The sequence below is a fragment of the Haemaphysalis longicornis genome, unplaced genomic scaffold, assembly GCF_048455015.1.
Source record: "Haemaphysalis longicornis isolate Haplotype H1 unplaced genomic scaffold, Haemaphysalis longicornis Haplotype H1 scaffold_2, whole genome shotgun sequence".
Classification (NCBI taxonomy): Eukaryota; Metazoa; Arthropoda; class Arachnida; order Ixodida; family Ixodidae; genus Haemaphysalis; species Haemaphysalis longicornis.
Genome location: NW_027526295.1, coordinates 168916104 through 168934234, shown reverse-complemented (window position 1 = coordinate 168934234; position 18131 = coordinate 168916104). Strand labels below are relative to the sequence as shown.

At 44.1% G+C, this 18131-nt stretch overlaps 2 protein-coding genes across 3 annotated transcripts; both read left to right on the top strand.

Annotated features, from left to right (window-relative positions):
• The first annotated feature begins 2994 nt into the window (after nucleotides 1-2994).
• LOC144169477 (uncharacterized) lies at nucleotides 2995-7545 on the top strand. 2 transcript variants are annotated; one of them, XM_077698663.1, is made up of 5 exons: nucleotides 2995-3137; nucleotides 3387-3444; nucleotides 3743-3755; nucleotides 3843-3883; nucleotides 7256-7545. In XM_077698663.1, the coding sequence occupies exons 2-5, from the start codon at nucleotides 3396-3398 to the stop codon at nucleotides 7501-7503; spliced, it is 351 nt and encodes a 116-aa protein (XP_077554789.1). In that variant the 5' UTR covers nucleotides 2995-3137; nucleotides 3387-3395; the 3' UTR covers nucleotides 7504-7545. The 2 variants fall into 2 exon arrangements, with proteins under 2 accessions (XP_077554789.1, XP_077554788.1); XM_077698662.1 differs by having other exon boundaries at nucleotides 2996-3137; nucleotides 3380-3444.
• A 5706-nt stretch (nucleotides 7546-13251) lies between these two features.
• LOC144169476 (uncharacterized) lies at nucleotides 13252-17584 on the top strand. Its single transcript, XM_077698661.1, has 5 exons — nucleotides 13252-13391; nucleotides 13669-13726; nucleotides 13830-13842; nucleotides 13927-13967; nucleotides 17301-17584. Exons 2-5 carry the CDS (start codon nucleotides 13678-13680, stop codon nucleotides 17546-17548), a joined length of 351 nt encoding a protein of 116 aa, XP_077554787.1. The 5' UTR covers nucleotides 13252-13391; nucleotides 13669-13677; the 3' UTR covers nucleotides 17549-17584.
• The last annotated feature ends 547 nt before the right edge of the window (nucleotides 17585-18131 follow it).

Sequence of the window (18131 nt, the reverse complement as noted above, 5' to 3'; positions counted from 1 at the left end):
TGAAAAGAAGGTCCCCTTCTCCGCATGTAGTCAGACTAGCTCTGGATACCCCCTCAACCGTCAGGTACAGTTGTAGTAAATATAAACACCCAAGAAAGTGAAGGAGAACACTGTCGCCCAAATAGCCGAATAGGTAAGGCATTCGAGATCAGCTCGAAAGGCGGGGGTTCGGTCCCCACTCTGGGCGCGTGTCTTTCTTCTTTTCTTATGTAAATTTCAAAATGTTTACTTCACTAACCGCAGGAAAAAATAAAAAAGCCTAACCATACCCCTACGCCTGATTTGGCATTGTGAACTGATATATATATATATATATATATATATATATATATATATATATAGAGAGAGAGAGAGAGAGAGAGAGATCATGAGGTTCGATGGGCCAGTATAAAAATAGTGAAAGAAGTCGACTGACACGTTTCCCGTTTTTGTTGCCAACAGTTTCGGAGTTAGAAACTCCTTCTTCAGAAACCCCTGAAGAAGGAGTTTCTAACTCCGAAACTGTTGGCAACAAAAACGGGAAACGTGTCAGTCGACTTCTTTCATATATATATATATATATATATATATATATATATATATATATATATATATATATATATATATATATATATATATATATATATATATATATATATATATATATATATATATATATATATATATGCTCGTTATGCGGAGATGTGGGGTTGACTCCCGCTTCCGGACAGAAACGGCGTTTTTTTTTCTCGACTTATATTTTCGCTTATTTATCACTGTATCAAAGAAACATGACAAACATACGTCATTCGGCACTACTAAATATTTTGAGGCAAAGAAAGCCGAATAGCATTGGCAATAACGACTGAAACCTTGTTACGTGTCCTTATCGAGTCCCTTGTCCCTTATCTTTCTGTTTTGCTACATGAATTATGAGGGCTCTGGCTCCAGAAGTCCGGAAATGCCAATTTGTAACCTTCACCTCCGACCACGTCTTAAGTGGCGGCCGCTGGGACAAACACCTCCTACGTCTCCCGCGGCGGTCGAGGGATGGCGCTAGTTGACCGGCCTCAGAGCAGTTCTAAATATAAACCTCCGCGGTAAAGTCGATAGGGGAACCTCCGCGGAATAGCACAATGTTTATTGCACCGCATGCTTTATGCGGAGAAGTGGGTTCGACTCCCGCTTCCGGACAAAAACGGCGGATTGTTTCTCGACTTCTATTTTCGCTTATTTATCACTGCATCCAAGAAACATGACAAACGTACGTCATTCGGCACTATTAAATATTTCGAAAAAAAGCCGAATAACATTGAGAATATCGGCTGCAACCTTAATATGTGTCCTTACCGAGTCCATCGTCCCTTATCTTTCTGTTCTGCTATGTGAGAGAGAAATAATAGTTGGCAGTCAAGAAGACCTGGGAAACCAAATGGGAGAAAGTGGTAGGTGATTGAAACAGATGAACAATTCGGAAAACCATAAAGTGGAGAAAAAATGCCCACCGGGTGGTATCTGAACCCCCGACCTCCCTAATACGCTTCTGATGCGATGAACATTACGCCACCGGCGGGGCTATTTTCCCCTGCACTTACTGGGGTATTTACGTGAAAGTATTTTTCTTTCCTGCGCTTGGGGTTGGTAGCCAGCGCCACTCGGACAACTCGGGTAAAAGAGACTTTCTTTTTAACCACCGGGCCTCGACTGGAGTGTCTTCGACATGTCGACAGTGGTAGCGCAGCGTTGAACCGTTTTAAGCTCCGTATGGCACCGAGACTGCCGAAACAGAGACGAATCAGAATGGGAAAATGAGGGGCTCGTTGAATTAAGTGAGAAATAATGTTCGGAAGTCAAGAAAACCTCGGAAAGCAAAGGGGAGATGGTGGTAGGTCATTGAAACAGATAGATAATTTGGTAAAACAGAAAGAAAGTGGAGAAAAAAATGAAAGTGGAGAAGTTAGACTTCAAGACGTGGCATTAGGTCTAACGCCCTGTCCTTTGCCGCAGTGCTGAAGCTGAGACGTGCGACATGCCTAGCAACGTCATACGCATAGTACGCGGAGGTGTTGGCGCCGTTTGACGAAGTTCAATCTCAAACGTAAGGCTTTGCGTCGGGCCTCTGCATACCCGCGTCGCCCCTCCCTGCGCTGCTTACAAGAAACTAGAAAATACGGGGTGCTTCCGAACACGCTTACGGCGATTTCACGGACGGGCAATATATGCTTCTGGATAACATATGAGGAAAACTGCAGTTAACCAATTGAACGGTGCATCTGAACGCATCATAATCCGCAGCAATGGGTGTAGGTTGAGGGTGATATGGTTAAGCGACAATCGTTCGCGTTTGGAGCGAACTCCAGTGGAACGTAGTCCTCAGCTCTAAACATCTTTTACACAGAAAAACAAAACAAAACTTGCGGGTGGTTTCAAGCCTGCTGCAGCTATGGAAAGTGCTCCATACGTGAATTGACGAGAGGCTGAACAAGCTAAACAACACGTTAGGCATAGTCACCTGAAAGCATGGGATAGTGCCTGGAAGCGAAATGTTACTGATACTGCCCTAATGACGTCGACAAGTTACCATTCACTCCTCCATTCTTCTCTCTCTACTGCTTCAGTTAGGACAGTTATCTAGCCTCCAGCATTCAGTGCTCGTTCGAAGTCGCAAACACCAGTGTACGTTAGCAGTCTCTCCAAATCTTCTAAATGCTGCATTGACAAGTTACTTTAGGGGCTGACGCCAGTGGTCTCCGACAGCGTTTCGGTGGGCGCTTCGGGCACCGCGTGTCGCTTAAATCGGTGAGCTGTTATAGCCTTACAGTGGCGAAATACGGCCGGGAATACCCGTCAGACCATGTCATATCGCTGCTTATCGCTTAAGTGACTGAAAAACACCAACCTGGTCGCCTGTACCCCTTGCGATAATATTGTTGTTCTTAGCCTTCGAAGCTGCCACACGCCATTGGAAAATACATGTGCTCGCAATGCGTTTTCCAGTTTGGGTTTTCTTGTCGCCCAAGCGATAAGGAACGATTAGGGATTGAACGTGAAAGGATTTTCCAGCACGTGTTTCTCTTGTCTATATATTGTACGGCTAGCATATTGAAACACCGGTCGGAGCGCTGCCGTTGCGGAGAACTTCGTGGTGCTCAGCTAGGGTAACTGTCGATGCCTTCTATTTTTCGACTTCAGCATACGCCCCCATAAATAGCTTCTCCTGTTGGCTCTATTAAAATCGAAAATTGCTAGTTGTATGAACTGGTTCTTGGATATTTTTGGCTTGTTTTTGTAGGTAGTAACTCCGGACGCCACGTTTAGTTTTCTTAAATGCAGAGATTCGAGCTCTGCTTGCACGGAGGCGTTATTAGCTACAGCTTTGCATGATTTGTTGTTCTCTAAGTTTCCAGGTCATTACCATGAACCTTATCACCTGTTTGACGTTCGTCGCTTTGGCAACGTTGGCCTGTAAGTACCTAAAGAAGCGGTCTTTTTCTTGTCATTTCTATTTACCCTACTGTGAAATATATGACGTATTTTATTAGCTAAAATTCGCATGTTTTTTCTGTTTGAAGGAACGTAAGAAAAGTAGTCAGACAGCATCTAATTTACCCTGACAAAATATCTAATTTGTGGGATTGGTGTCCAGTGCTTGCAGTAACACCGCTGATTGGCCAAAACCAGGCTTAACAAAATTTAGAAGTGCAAGTACGGCAAGCGTTTTCTGACCCGGTTAATATTTTCCTTCTTTTCATGTACCTTCAAGATGGTGCCACTGCGTAAGTACAGCTTACGTCAGTAAATATTCTGATGAAAACATGCATGCTGCTTCCAATGATGCACCTCTTCTTTGTTCTTACTTTCAGCGTACCAGCGAATGCCGAGGAGGGGAAAATGCTGAGCAAAGGTAACAACAACCTTTATATGCGTGTTCTTAAGGCTCCTATTGGAGTAAATATATCGTGCCAGCTTCAGTGACCGATCTACATAATTGTGTCTGAGTGCTGTTGCATTCTACATAACTACTCAAGGATTTTTGTAAAACGATCTGTGGCGAAAGAGAACACAACATGGAAGCGTGACGACGCAGAGCAAAACTAAATAATTAAATTTTATAAATTACTTCGCCATTTAGTCACGGAACTACATTTGACACATTTAGAAAGAGTGTGGATGTTTTGATATTGGTGTACATCGTTTTAAAGTACAAATACCATTTTTCCTTAGAAACTGGCTCAGAATATCATTACTAATTACGCTTTAGGGCAGCATAGTAGTGACTTGTAAGAACAGCACTTGAAAGTCAATCAGCCATTTCTTGCGGACTTTGATTATTATGATGTGCCCTTTCCAATGATTGGTTATCATCGTTCTGCATTGTGAAGATGTGTGCTCAACACTGTTGCAGTTCCTGCGCTAGTTGTCTGGACTGGCAGATGTATAAAGCGTTTTTGAGATGAGAGCTTTATGATTTGAAACAGATCAAGCCTTTGTTCATGTACTCCGAAAGTGAGCAGCTTAACGTCGACAGAGTGTTTTTACAACGGCATTCTCGCGGCGTTAAAACTTCGCACCCTGAAGTGCCTGAAAGGGATGTCAAGTGTATACCTGTTAAACTGCATTGTATATTTGATGGTCTCCTTCGTGAAGATTTATTTAGTTATATTTATTCTTTGAAGGACATCGCGGAATTTTGTATAGGAACAGTTTTTTTCATAACAAATCTCTTCGACCTATTTATTATAATTTACTCAATAGTCCAGGGAATGAAACAACGTTAGAAACCGCCATTTGTATACTTTTCCTGGAATAGTGCTAAACAATTTGGTGACGCCTTTATTATACTGAAAGAATGTATCACATTGGATGCTGCGGAGCATCGACTAAACAGCAAAATTGTGGGAAGGGGATTGATTAAAGTTGCAGCAATTTTGAATAGATCAAGTAGGCCCGCTGGCATGCACGCGAGTCACGAAATGAGAGGTTAACCTAGACGACTTGACCGGCAGGATGCGAGGAAAACGTTGAGAACAATTCAGAACTTCACCTCAGCCAATGGAACCGCTGTACTAACGACACATCGTAATACTCCGGACTAATGCACAGGCGCGCAAGTACGAATGCAGCGTAATTTGACATGAGGGCTGTCTTCAAGAACCTCAAACTTGGTACCCTAGAGTGGGAAATAGCCTGAGGTTCACAGGGTGGAGGAGGGTACGAACACGCTTACCAGTAAGCAAACTAGCAAGCCGGCATACGAGTAAGCTAAAAAGTTCGGTGACCAAGCGGATGTTGCTGCTTGGGTGGTTCGCGATGGGTTCCCCGGGTGTGAAGCGCAAATCATAGCCAGAGGCAGGCAAACGAGTAAAAGATAGCATTTACAACTGAGTAGGACTAGCGCTAGGTGTTGATGTGTACTCGTTTGCCTGTTCTGGTTTATTCATTGCGCTTCACACCCTAAGTATCAAGTATGAATTTGGAAGATGGGAGATGAAATTTACGCTTTAAGCACATGGCAGCATGCGAACCAATTTGCGGTACCTTGGTAAAAGGTAACCTATAGTAGTGATAATCGTTTTTATGTAAGCGGCAAAATTATCGACTAATTGGGCGCATAATTACGCGTAATTCAGCGCATAACACCAACAACGCCCTCCTCCTCCTTTACACGCGAAATTCCAAAAAAGAAGCTCGCAATATTAGCTGCATAAAGAGGCAGCCATTCATGTTTTTTGTACTCATGATGCTTTTAAGTCTCGACGCAGCACTGAATTGTTGCAGTTATCCAAAACAATAGAACTCGGCCTTCTCTTTCCCTCGTCCTCGGATTTCGTTGTTTCCAATGCCGCATGCAACTGCATAAGTTGGGAAAATGACAAGTTTTGCAGCCGCATACATGCCCACGTTTTTCTTCAAATATCGAATAGGTACAATCATCCCTCGTAAACTTGAACTCCGATATTTCGAAATATCGGTTAAGTCGAACCTTTTTTTTTCCATGCATTTACCTGCCATAGGTGCTATATATTTGCCCCGCTTTATTTCGAAACGTTCGTTCGGAAGACCCTGTATATCTCGAAATCTTTACAGGGAGGACACAAGGCAAAGTCTACTACATGGAGGTGATAAGGCCTCAGTTCGAACGCTTAGCTCCCACTACATTCGGAACGGGGTCGTGAAGGGCACATGTACGCGAAATAAGCGCTGTACGAGGCCGATGTCTCCGGCACAAGAATGCTGTACGTCGCCTACATAATTGAAATAGCTGTGGAAGACGCAGCTGATTGCGTACACAGGACGACGAAGAGCTATGAGAACTGCATTCAATGGCAGAAATAAGAAACATGCTGCGCCTACTCTGCAACAAGGTAGAATGGAGCAGTGGCGACCTACGATTTATGCGATGCATTAATAAGCTGCTCGATAGCGCTTTTCTGGGACGAAAATCGAAACGTGAAATAGGCGAGAATCATGCAGTTGTTCTTTCCTCAATAATAACGATTTTTTTTCGTGCGATTTACATTGCCTTTAATTTAATTTACATCGTGCCATTTACATTCCAAAGCTCCCTTTCTCCGAGAAGCTTTTGTTACTAGCACGAGCTCTTACATCAGTGATGTGGCCACAAATTTTCGGCATTGCGTTTAACTCGAAAGTCGGCTTATATCGAACGTTTTAGCAGATTTTAGACCTCGGAGTTAACGAGGGATTAGTGCAATTCTCAGAATAATATAAAAGGAATACACAAAAGTATTTTCCATATTATGGTTTACAAGGTTTGCTTAAAACCCACTAACCCGCACTACAAAAACCCTACAGAAATTATTCTAAGAAACCACATCAAGAACTTATCAATTCAGTAATACTCTCGATTTAGGCTGTGTTACCCACGATGTTTTTTTCGGTAGTCGGTTAACTATACCGCATCAAACAAGAGCTCTCATTCGGGAGTATAACTCTAACGTTTTTTTACGGCAAGGGAAAAGCGGAGACATAAGACTTGACCAGGCAAAAACACAGTGCGATGCACAAATTATCCCCGGATTTGTATCAAAACCTTTATCTCCACGGATATTCAGTCAGTTTGTCATGATTTAGTATCTCAAGATGTTACAAGCTCAATCCTTCTCTAGCAACGCCAAATACATTAATTTACTTAAAGACTTCCAGAGCATCGCCTTCTAAAATATTGTCTAAGGAATGTATAGACTGCAGAGAATTTAACTTCTTTACACCCTCTGATGCATCGTCGAATAACACACACTCTTTGTACTTGCAGATGACCAAGCCAGCATAGTCGTCGAAGTTGGCAAGAGGCTCGAGGCACTTGGGAAAGTTCTGCAGGGCAAGGTGCACGCGGACAATTCCGAAGGCCGACTGGAAATCACCCAGGCTTTGCAAGCCCTCTCTGATGCCGAAGGCGCTGTGGACAAGGACTCTTCGGAATACTGGGTTGGAGTGGTGATCAGAGGAGTCGCCGGTGGTGCCATCGCCCACGGTATCGACAGGTGGAAGAACAGGGGTTGAGAAATAAACAAAAACGAACACTTGTTTCACCTTACCGTAGTACCCTTCAGTGCATTATTTCTCGGTCAGTTGCTGTGCACTATATACGATGACACATTATTTACAAAATTGGAATTTTTTGATTCGCATCTATTCACGCTGGTACGCCGGACTATCAGAATGGTTTCGCAATATGTTTGGAGAGCTGTAAGGGGGAGAACTGCAACTCATTTACCCTGCTTTCCATTCTCTCATGGCGCAACGTATCTCGCTAAATCTCAGCTGTTGTCTATGTTGTCATCATGTTATTACTTCTCTGGGTGTGTTGGGGGGCGGGGGGAGGGGGTATATAGAGAGGCGCTTATGTGTAGACAAAAATGAGCGACATGAAATTATGGCGGGGGAGCATACAAGTCTCTGAGAATATGAAGGCGACAGCCTAATTGTACCTCCTGATGATAATCTCCTTTTGATGTTTCTGTTCAAGATTACGGCCGCGCCCGCCACCTCAGGGCAGCATTATGGCTACCGTATGGTTATTGTTCGGATTTGGGGAATTCGTTTGGTCCCTGTTTAGTTAGGGTTTCACTAAATCACGTACCAAAACCGGTTCCTCAACGGGATGAAAGCTTGCGAACGGGTTCGAGGAGTGGAAATGGTATCGAAGTGCAAAAGAAATGTTTTTTTTACCTGAGAGTCACCACAAGAACCAATATACTATTTTCGATAGTTCAAAATGTTGGTTTTCCGCAGGTAAGGTGGTGCAATTTAAAAGATTGTCAGCCGCTTTCTCGCCGCTCCTTAAGCTCTCCTAGGGACACGGAGCAAGGATAAGACAGGATGGGTAACTAGGCATCCAAGCGCGGCCAGATAATGTCACAAGAACCCGTCATGGGTTAAGCTAGTGGGTCTGCCGCGGGTGATCACTGCGCAAGCATTGAATGAATTGCGGCCGCTATCATTTCGTACATGAGGTACCGCTACCCTCTCCTTCACCGTCGCAGCTACGAAGCTTTGGAGTCCGCCATGGTAATCATTGTGACATTATCTGGTCGCTCGCTCGCGCTTGCCGCAGTGGGACGTTTCGCCTCGTATATATTCTTGCTTTGTGCCTAGGGACTTCTATGTGACTGGCTGCACCAAACCAAGGCCACCGCCAAGAGACTTGAATATGGTACTTATTCGCGCCTCTTGTGCTGTTTCCGTGTACCATATAAATTCTAACAATGAATTAACATGCTTATACCTCTGTTTTTATTATTTCAACATTGCGCCAGCGCTGACGTTGCGTAGCAAAACATTTTAAAGTATTTTTATGTTTGTTACCTCTCTGGTGACATAACGTTCTGAGACAATAAGGCACCTTCGGTATCAAACTTGCTTTCCTGTCAACAGAGAAGGAATGCTGCCTGCATATTTATAATTAGAACAACCAATAAAACATACAGTACTGCTCCACCCTGTGAAGATAGATGAGAAGCACAGCTGCGTACTGTCCAAGTGCACGAAACAAAAACTTTGTTTTTGCGATTGAGGATACTTCAAGTGGAGTCGCGCCGTAAGACGTCCATGCTGAAATCTTCCACCAGTACATCGGGAATTTGATTCGTGAGCGCGTGAAGCCTGGCTCCGCTAACACGCACCAAAGGGCATCCAAGGATATGCGCTTGCTTAGGCGTGAAAGACACCCTCCAAAACGTCGGTCCGAAAGCTCTTTAGGAAGGCAACACAAAACACTAGCTCTTGCACAAGAACTTTCCGTTCTATGCCGATTTTTCCGCACCCCCTATATCGTAAAACAAAGACATTCAGGATGTTACATCTCTTTAACGAGCCTCTAAAAATTCTGGGCGAATTGCTGCTCCGTTTCTCCCAAACTTTGCACAAAGGTTGCATTTTGCGGTCTATTTTGTTTAGCAACAAGACCAAGGCCGGCACTTTCATGCTTATTGAGGGAATAAATTAATAATGACTTTCGTCTTTAGGTAATCGGGGACAATTTGCTTGTTCATGTCAAACTTGGAACGGCGGCTCCATCTGGGTGTAAAGAAGGCAACGCGAGATGGCGTACCTAAATGTGGCCGAAGATAAAAACATCTCTTCGTCGACAGTTTGCGAAGACCACAAATAGTTTCATAACAGTTAATACTAATCATACGATATATTCCCACGGTTCGTCCTTGCCAGCACCTATATATAAATGCTAGACTTTTTTTTCACCTGCTCTTGGATCGTCTGTCGTCCGTTGTGTCAGATCACACAGCTTTCCGAAATCAGGCTCCCGATTTTTCATTCACGTTTGTTGATTTCTTCTCATTTTGCTCTTGTTATTCTGTGAGTTCGTTTCTTTGTTTGCGACATGCAGCTGCGGGATTCATGCCGTTATTCACTGCATACAAAAAGACTGCCTTTTAGTCTGCAGTGAATGAGTTCACAATGGCACGTCACAAGCAGAGACACCGCTGCCGTACACAATTACAGTAGAAAGAAAACAAATCATAAATAAGGAGTCGCGAATCTCATTTCGTAGAGCTGGGTAACCTGGCACAGCAGACGACCCGTATACCCGACAGCAAATAGAAAATTAAGGCGATTCCGCTCAAGGTGTAACCTGTATGCGAATTCAGAGCCCATCTAAAGGGGCTGCGGTGCCCTCTCGTGTCTAGCTTTAGTATCAGCCTAGCGTTGATACCTTATGCAGTCACAGAGACGGCGCCGCAGCCCCTGATAATCCCTATAAAGACACACTGAACGGAGTTTTTATTAGTCCCGGGTAATTATGGCGTAATTTATGATTTCCTCCTTTTTTATGTTATTTTGTATTTATTTGCCGCCTAGCAACAGCAGCCTCCGTGGCAACGCGGAAGGTCACCCCTCACAAGTTGAATATGAGCAAGGAGGGCTTTTGGGGCACAATGGGATTGACTTCGGCTTCCTAACGTAATAACCAAAATTGGACGCCGACCTGTGGAAGCGGTTTTCTTTACGAAGCCTCCAATTGGATTCGTGATGCCGGGCGAGTAGCACCGACAAGCCGGGCCCCTGAAGTGCTCCGCACTTAAAAGCGTTCATTGTTATCGGCAACGATGAACCGTGGCAATATGATACGTATGAACTGTAATGTGACTATTTCTGCCACCTCATTTGGCTTTTTCTTGCCGTTAACTTCCATCATGCGTTTCGTTCTGCATACACCAAGGGGCGCCGTCGTTCCCAGTTGGGCGTCAACGCCATTTTCGCGTAGGCGAACATCGTTTTTATGATTTTCTGAATAACCAAGTAAGTGCCGTTTGGTTTATTGGCGTTGAACCTAAAACAGCACAAAATGAGACCTTTTTGTACAGCTTGGGAGTGAACGTAACTGCGATTTCCTAAGCAAAAATTTTTAAAGACCCTCATTTATCGATGTAACACCCTGGATACACAGCTTTGCTGCAAACATTCCACACCCCCCTAAAAGATTAGTAATAACTGAAATGTAAAAGCTCGTGCGCTGTTGGGAAGCTAATTGTAACGCAGTATGTACTGAAATTTGCATATACGTCACATGCGGAACGGGCAGCGGAAGCGCGGCCTGTGTGCCTTCGCGGTAAGACGTTGGCCCGACACGCCCGTAGCTACACTTTAACACTACGCCGGGAAGCGTCACTTTTCGCAAGGCTGCCACGTGTTCATAGGGGTGTAAGATGGCCACTGTGAGTGAATAAGCTTTACAAAAAACTCATAGTGCCATCTGTGTCGACGTTTGTCAACATTTACATCTTCGGGAAATCTGTTCTCGTTTCGTATATATATTTCTTGGCTCATTTACCATGTTTCTCTAGCGCTGCAGCGCTCTAAACTCCTCACTTGCGAACGAATATTTACAAGATTTTATGTCGACAACGTCCAGCTATAAAGGCCTCAATGTATGCCTTTCTAGTGTGTCTGATGACCAGCTTTCCCTTCATTCTATCGGCGAAAACCTTAAATTGTAATCATAAGGCCGTCCCCTAGTGCGTTTGGGGCATGCTCTTTGACGAGAAAAACGAAATAAAAGCTAAGTAGCTTCGATGATTTTTAAAGAAAAGTATACGGCTGGTAAATTTTCACTCGCAAGGTGTCATAAATGTTTTAGATGTTCGCGTAATCAGGCTACTGCAATACTTTAAAAATTCAATTGTATTAAGCGATATCCCAGTTAATTCAGCATAGTGCGCGATCTTACCGCCGACTCTCCCTATGACGCATTTTCTACTCCCAATTATATGATGAAGCGCGCAAAATCACAGAAAATCACAGCATTAACTTGTAGAGGAGGCAGTGACAAAAAATACACATTAGATGAACGTCTGACGAGTCAAAGAGGTTTTTAAGACCATTCCCAATTCTTCAGAGTTACTATATATTTGCAGCAGCGGCAGCATCACAGCGCAACACCAGTTTGGGCATCGTTGAGCGGTTCGATGGATTTTAAGCGTTTTGTTTTTCTTTGAAATGGAGATTGCCACGGTTGAGAAGCAGGCTACTTACCCTGTTACCATTACTGGGTGGTCTCTACCCTTTACACAATGAAGGCAGGATAAAAACGTAACCGTTTTAATAGACTTGAATTGTATACCAGTGGTCGTAAGATATGGGCGGATGGACGCCGGCCTGCAGTTGTGTCGGTTAGTGTTTTAGGGAGAGCCTAACCACGGATAAGCTTTTACGTTGGTAGGGGGCCTCAGTGGTTTGTTATGCTTAGATAAATATTTTTAAAATAGGAAGGGAACAAAAACTTAAGAGAAATTTTTACCCTCAATGTCTCGTTTGAAAAGGGCAGGAGTTTTCGACCATGATTGGTCTATACCCCTGCCACACGACAAATTTACTGTCATTCCCATCGACTGTCTTTGTTCAAAATGACATTTGTTGGCTGTCACGCTAGAAAATGTAATGACATTCGATCAAAATGACATTAGGGACCGATTGAGTTTGCGGAACCCATTCGAATGCGTTCTGCCAGAAAATGTATTATTGTGACACTATTGACCCGGCGGGAATGCCCACCCAAAATAAGTTACAGAAGCGTCAGTAGCATTAGAATATTTTTACATGCGTAAAGATGTTACGTTCCGGCAGGACAGACGATATGAACGATGAGACAGTCGAACGGTTTAATTACAGCTTATCTACATGGTGGCCAAGACAGAGCCCGCGCAGCCAGTGCGCAACCGCAGAGCTTCCCCATCGTCGACGGATTGTTGGTTGGTTGGTTGCCTCAGACCCTGGCACATACCCACGCGGGCGATTGGCCAAGAATCTATTTACCTATGAGTATGAGTATTTATGAGTATTCTGTGTGAATTAGGGAATATTCAGACTCCGGAAGTCAGTCGCCATACTCGCCGTTGGAAAAAGCAGCGCATGCTGGTAGAGGCTGCAAATGATGGAATTGCTGCATCGGCGGTTTCATTAGCTGCTGACAGCAGTAATCTCCAATGGGGGCCGATGGCTGCTTGGGATTCCAAGCGACGTTTATATCAGCACGCCCTCGAATCCGTTGGCCGCAAAAATGCTACGGGAAATTCCTTTCCCGCCCCATTTTATACTTTTTTTCTTTGTATCGCTAAAGTTGCTGAAAGACACCCACCTTGTTTCCTTTATCTAGTGATGATAATATTGTTGTCTACGACTTTCAGGAATATCACGTGTCGATGAGAAATGAAAAACAGTGCATATTAGCAAGAACCCGAAGTGCTTGGTCGGGCGTTTCCTCCACTCCACTAGCCAATACAATGAAGGGCAAGAAGGAATTACGTGTTATGGGTTTTTCCGGCGACTATTTGTCTCGTCGAAGTCTTTGATAAAGCCCCAATTTAAACGCCGTCCAGAATCGCAAGCGGCAATCGGTGCCCTGCCTTTGCGGAAAGCACGACGATCGGAAGGTAACTGCTGGCCCTTTTCTCCTTGTTGTTAAACATATGCACCCAGAACTACCGTATTTTGAAAGTCGGAATTATTTAATTTTTGTTGTGTTTTTGTGTATTTTATAGCCTCAGTGGTAAACACACATAATTATTTATTGCGATTTCGTTGTGTGTCTGCAATGCGGTAAATTTAAACGAAGCAGAGTTTTCTGAGAGAGACTGAATGCCCAGTGAGTTTGCACACAGGTTTTTCAAACCACAGACTTGACAAGTTTCTTGTCCTGAATTTTCTCAGGCCGTCGCCATGAACCTCGCTATGTGTATGACATTCGCCGCTCTGGCAACAGTGGCCTGTAAGTATACTTGTTATTTCCATAATATGGTAAATAAGTTTGGGCTACTCCACATATTTTCTGACCTGTAAATATTTTGATTTTCTCTTCATGTCACCTCAAGACGGAGCCACTGTGTGAGTACATGTGATGTTTCGAATTCTGCCAAGAAAACATGGATGTGGTTTCCAATGTAATATATGTATTTCTTAACTTTTCAGCGTACCTTCCAGTCCACAAAAGGTGGCATTGCTGAGTGAAGGTAAGACCGCATATTCTATTTTTGTTTTTTAAAGCTTGAATTTTAATGGTGTCATCACCTACCTTTTACAATCAATATAAATAAGCTTAAACTCCGTTGCACTGTCACCACAGTCAAAAGTTTCCACAAAATTATTCCATTCCTCGATCGAAACATGAAACAGCAGCTAATCGGAACCCAAAGCAAAGCTTACCTTGTTGCGCGCTAATAATTTATAACTTGGGTGACCCCTTACGGTGATAGAATTTAGTGGAACAGATTCCTAGGGAGTTCTTATGTTCAAATGTATGGGACCACACCTTCCTTCTGGGTGAGTCATGACAGGCATATTACCGAGTAATGTGCATACAGCGGACTTTCTATATATGTGTAGCGGCAGAATGTAACGGTAATATAAAACTGGGTGACTAGTACTGAATACTGTGCTATTGGCTCAGTAGGCGTCACCTTGTGGTATTTCTGGTAATTCATTGTACCAGCCTACGCCTTTACCCAACGGAATTGTTTTTCAACGTTAACGTTCTCTCTTTCGGTGTTCATGAAGAATGGTTTGATCCCCTTTAAGGGCTCAATCTACAACGAAGCAAGCTCCATTTCAGAAATGCCGTGAAAAAATACCTCTCTACAAGGCTCGCGCTAAATGTGCAACAGAGTTTCCGGCACGCCTTCAGGTTACCATACGATGATGATGAATCATTTCAGAGAGTACACTGCATGATAATTGGAAGTAAAGAAAGTATAAGCAACCATTTCGTCCTTATATATTTTTCACGCTCTCTGCTATCTAACAAGCCTTTCTGGAAGTGAATTCCAATCAAGGCCTTCCCAAAACATGCTACTCCCTTTCAAAAATTCACCACTTTAATCATTGTTGATTGAGAAATACATTCAAGAACGTACGGGAATCAGCAAGTCAGAAGGCAAGCAAAGTGACTTAACCTGTGGGATGTGACGAAAGCACCGAGAACGATTTATAATTTCTTGTCGCTGAATGGAACCGCACGAATAGCGACATGTCATGGTATTCTAGGCCGATGGACAGGCAGGCAGGCTCGCACGTATAAAGCGAATTTGACCATCGTTCGTAGCTCAGGACACTCGAATTTAGCAATTAATAAAGCGGCTCACCGCGAGACGCCACAAGTGGACGAGGAGACGAACCAGGCTAGTCGTACAAAACCCAGTGCCCCAACATACGGGTGAACTACGAAGTGTAGAAAGCAACTAGAACAAGCTGTTTGGGCATTTTCTATGGGTTCCCGTGGTTCAAAGCGCAAGAAATTAACATATCTAGGTGAATGAATAAAAGGCATAGTGTGCTCCAAGTGCTGCTTTTTACTCGGCCGACTTTCCGTGATTATCTGTTGATCTTCAAACATATAAGGAATCTAGTAGGCGAGCTAGAATCGGAATCACACATGAAGGAGCCAATAGAGGCGTGAAAAAAATCTGGGTGACAATTTTCCTGATGGTAGATCAGGTTGCATTTATAGCGGCTTTTTTGTGACGCAGCGTCTAGGGCGCCGTCCGACGCCACTCCAGTCTAGCGCCCCAGCCATGGCTAGTGCGCCATCCGGGAAGATTCCCATTTTTAAGGCTGGGTTGACACAAGCCAGAGCGTCTTCAGTTGTGGTGTACAGGTTCCGTCTCATCTTCGTGTCCCCGAAGGGCGTACTTCGGGTCGGGCTCGTGCCACCTTTGTTTTTTTTCTTACATCATAATTTTTAAATATAGTTTTTAAGGCTTACGTTAGTTTTGGGTATTTTAAATGATTTTATTTATGTTCGTTGGTTTATGTCGGGTTAGTTTACCTTACAGTACCTTAATAGAAGCGAAGTAGGGCTGTTAGCCGCATTTTCAAATCGAAACGCCAATGGAGGTCGCTTTAGTGTATCGCGTAATAAAACGACTCTAAATCAAATTATTGTACTGCTATGAGACGTGTTCATCTCGATGAAGCACTCAATATGGGCAGTTAGACAAAATTTTCGCAGCAGTGGCTTTTCCCCCGTCTTTCGCGAACCACATACATTACCATTGTATTCTGTAGCTTCTATTTTCTTGCCTAATTTTGTCTCTAGGATAAGGTATAACCTAATCTCATTTCACATTTATCGGTGTTTGTTGCACAAATCCCACAGCACTTTTTCAAGATGCGATTTCAGGCATTTAAGCTTTAAGCAGGGAGATCTCCTACGACTGTCCATGCAAATTCCAGGGCTGTAACATTATATCCTAACCATGTAAGAAAGGACATTTCGTCTGCTGCTCTGGCTGCTGCTTTTAGTTTCACGGCACGAACACGCCGGGAACCTAGAATAGGGGATGGCAAACCGCAACACATCTCAGTATTTCCTACGGATAATTATTTTATATCCGCCCACATTCTTCTCGCCGCACCACTTGTGAATACTACACAGTTATACTGACCGATTCCCAAGCTGCATCGCAGTTTCCTTATCGGAAGAATGTCCCTACTAGCATTTTCTATACTAAAATAAATTAACTTCCAGAACTACAGATTATCTGGTCACCTGGCCACGAATCCCTGAAAGGAAATAAGTTGGCACACGCTGCTGCCCGCGCCCACACACACGGGGCCGCTTTCCAAGAGGGTGATCACCTGCAAAATGACGACATACTCAAGCCTACGCCCCTGTGAAAATATGCCGACATATTCCCCAACTACCGGCGCAGGCGCCAACAATACCTATCACCCCACCCACACCTATCCACCGCCGGATCTGCAATATTCCGACGACTACAAACAAACTTTTACCCCCCAATACCGAACTCCATGCAATGTACCCCACCCTCTACCCCGCATTTTGCAAATACTGCCACCACCCTGGCATTCTATACCATCTGGTATCGCGCTGTCAACAAGCCCCGTCCCTTACTCCTTAACCTTAATCTACCCAAGAGCAATGGGTGGCACGGTTGATCAGCTCTGACCTCTCCTCCCAGCGGAGCCTGGTGGAGAGGGCCCGGGTAGCCAGCGCAAACCATGGTATATCGGACTAGAGGAAACCCCCCCCAGGAGGGTGCCCAGACACCAGCATTTAAGCCTCACCTAAATAAAGTTTACTCCTCTACCTCCTCTTCCTTCTCCTGTTCCTCCGCCCAAATTTGAGACCAGCCTGTAATACCTGAACATTTCGAGCTCAACCGCATCGCTTCAACTCAAATTACCTTCGGTTGCTAGGTCCTGGAAGCCGGCCATCGGTGCTCTAAATAATTTCAGAAGAGCAGCAGAGACTTCTTCGACCATGGTTTCTTTTTGATTCAATATCCCAATGCATCAGAGTATAACACTGAGATTTGTGCTTCCAGATGACCAAGCCAACGTTGTCGGCAAAGTTGGCAAGAGTCTTGAAGCACTTGGAAAAGCGCTGCAGGGCAAGGTGTCCACGGAGAATTCCGAAGACCGTCTGCAAGTCGCCCAGGCTTTGCAAGCCCTCACCGATGCCGAAGGAACTCTGGACAAAGATTCTTCTGAATACTGGGTCGGAGTGGTCGTCAAAGGAATCATTGGCGGCGTCGTCGGCCACGCTATCGACAAGTGGAAGAACAGGGGTTGATCAATAAATATGCATGAATTTGTTGCTTCTAACCATGCCGCTTCGCAATGCTATACTTCTGGGAAGTTGTTTTGGCTGGCTAAGTCTCGCATTCTTAAAGGCGAATTTTCTTGATAAAATTTTTTTCTCGCCATTAGTCCACGGAATGTGATGGCCTGACAAGGGCTTTGGCATCATCGGTACTCAGATGTGAAGTGGGATGTGCCATTCATTGATGGCGCTCACAGACACTATGTCTCCCGTTGTCCATGGCATGTCATATGTACCCAAGCCCCTCCCCTGTTTTTAGTGTTGGCCAAGCCACTGCTAAATCGCTCTTTCATTTATTATTTACTTCTTTACTCTGTGAAGTGGAGGATGATTTTGCATAGAAAAGAGTAATAACATCAACTCTGTCTAAGTTCACTTTTGTTGAAATGCAACGAGTGAAAAAGTTAATTAAACCACTTAAAACACGCTAAGATCAATTGAAGAGTCAGTGGAACTATCATTAAGACATCGCGGGCCTGAGGATGTCCTCCTAACCTAACAATACTAGTATAACCGGTTGCACGAGGGAAACTGGTTTTCTGTGTGTACAGCG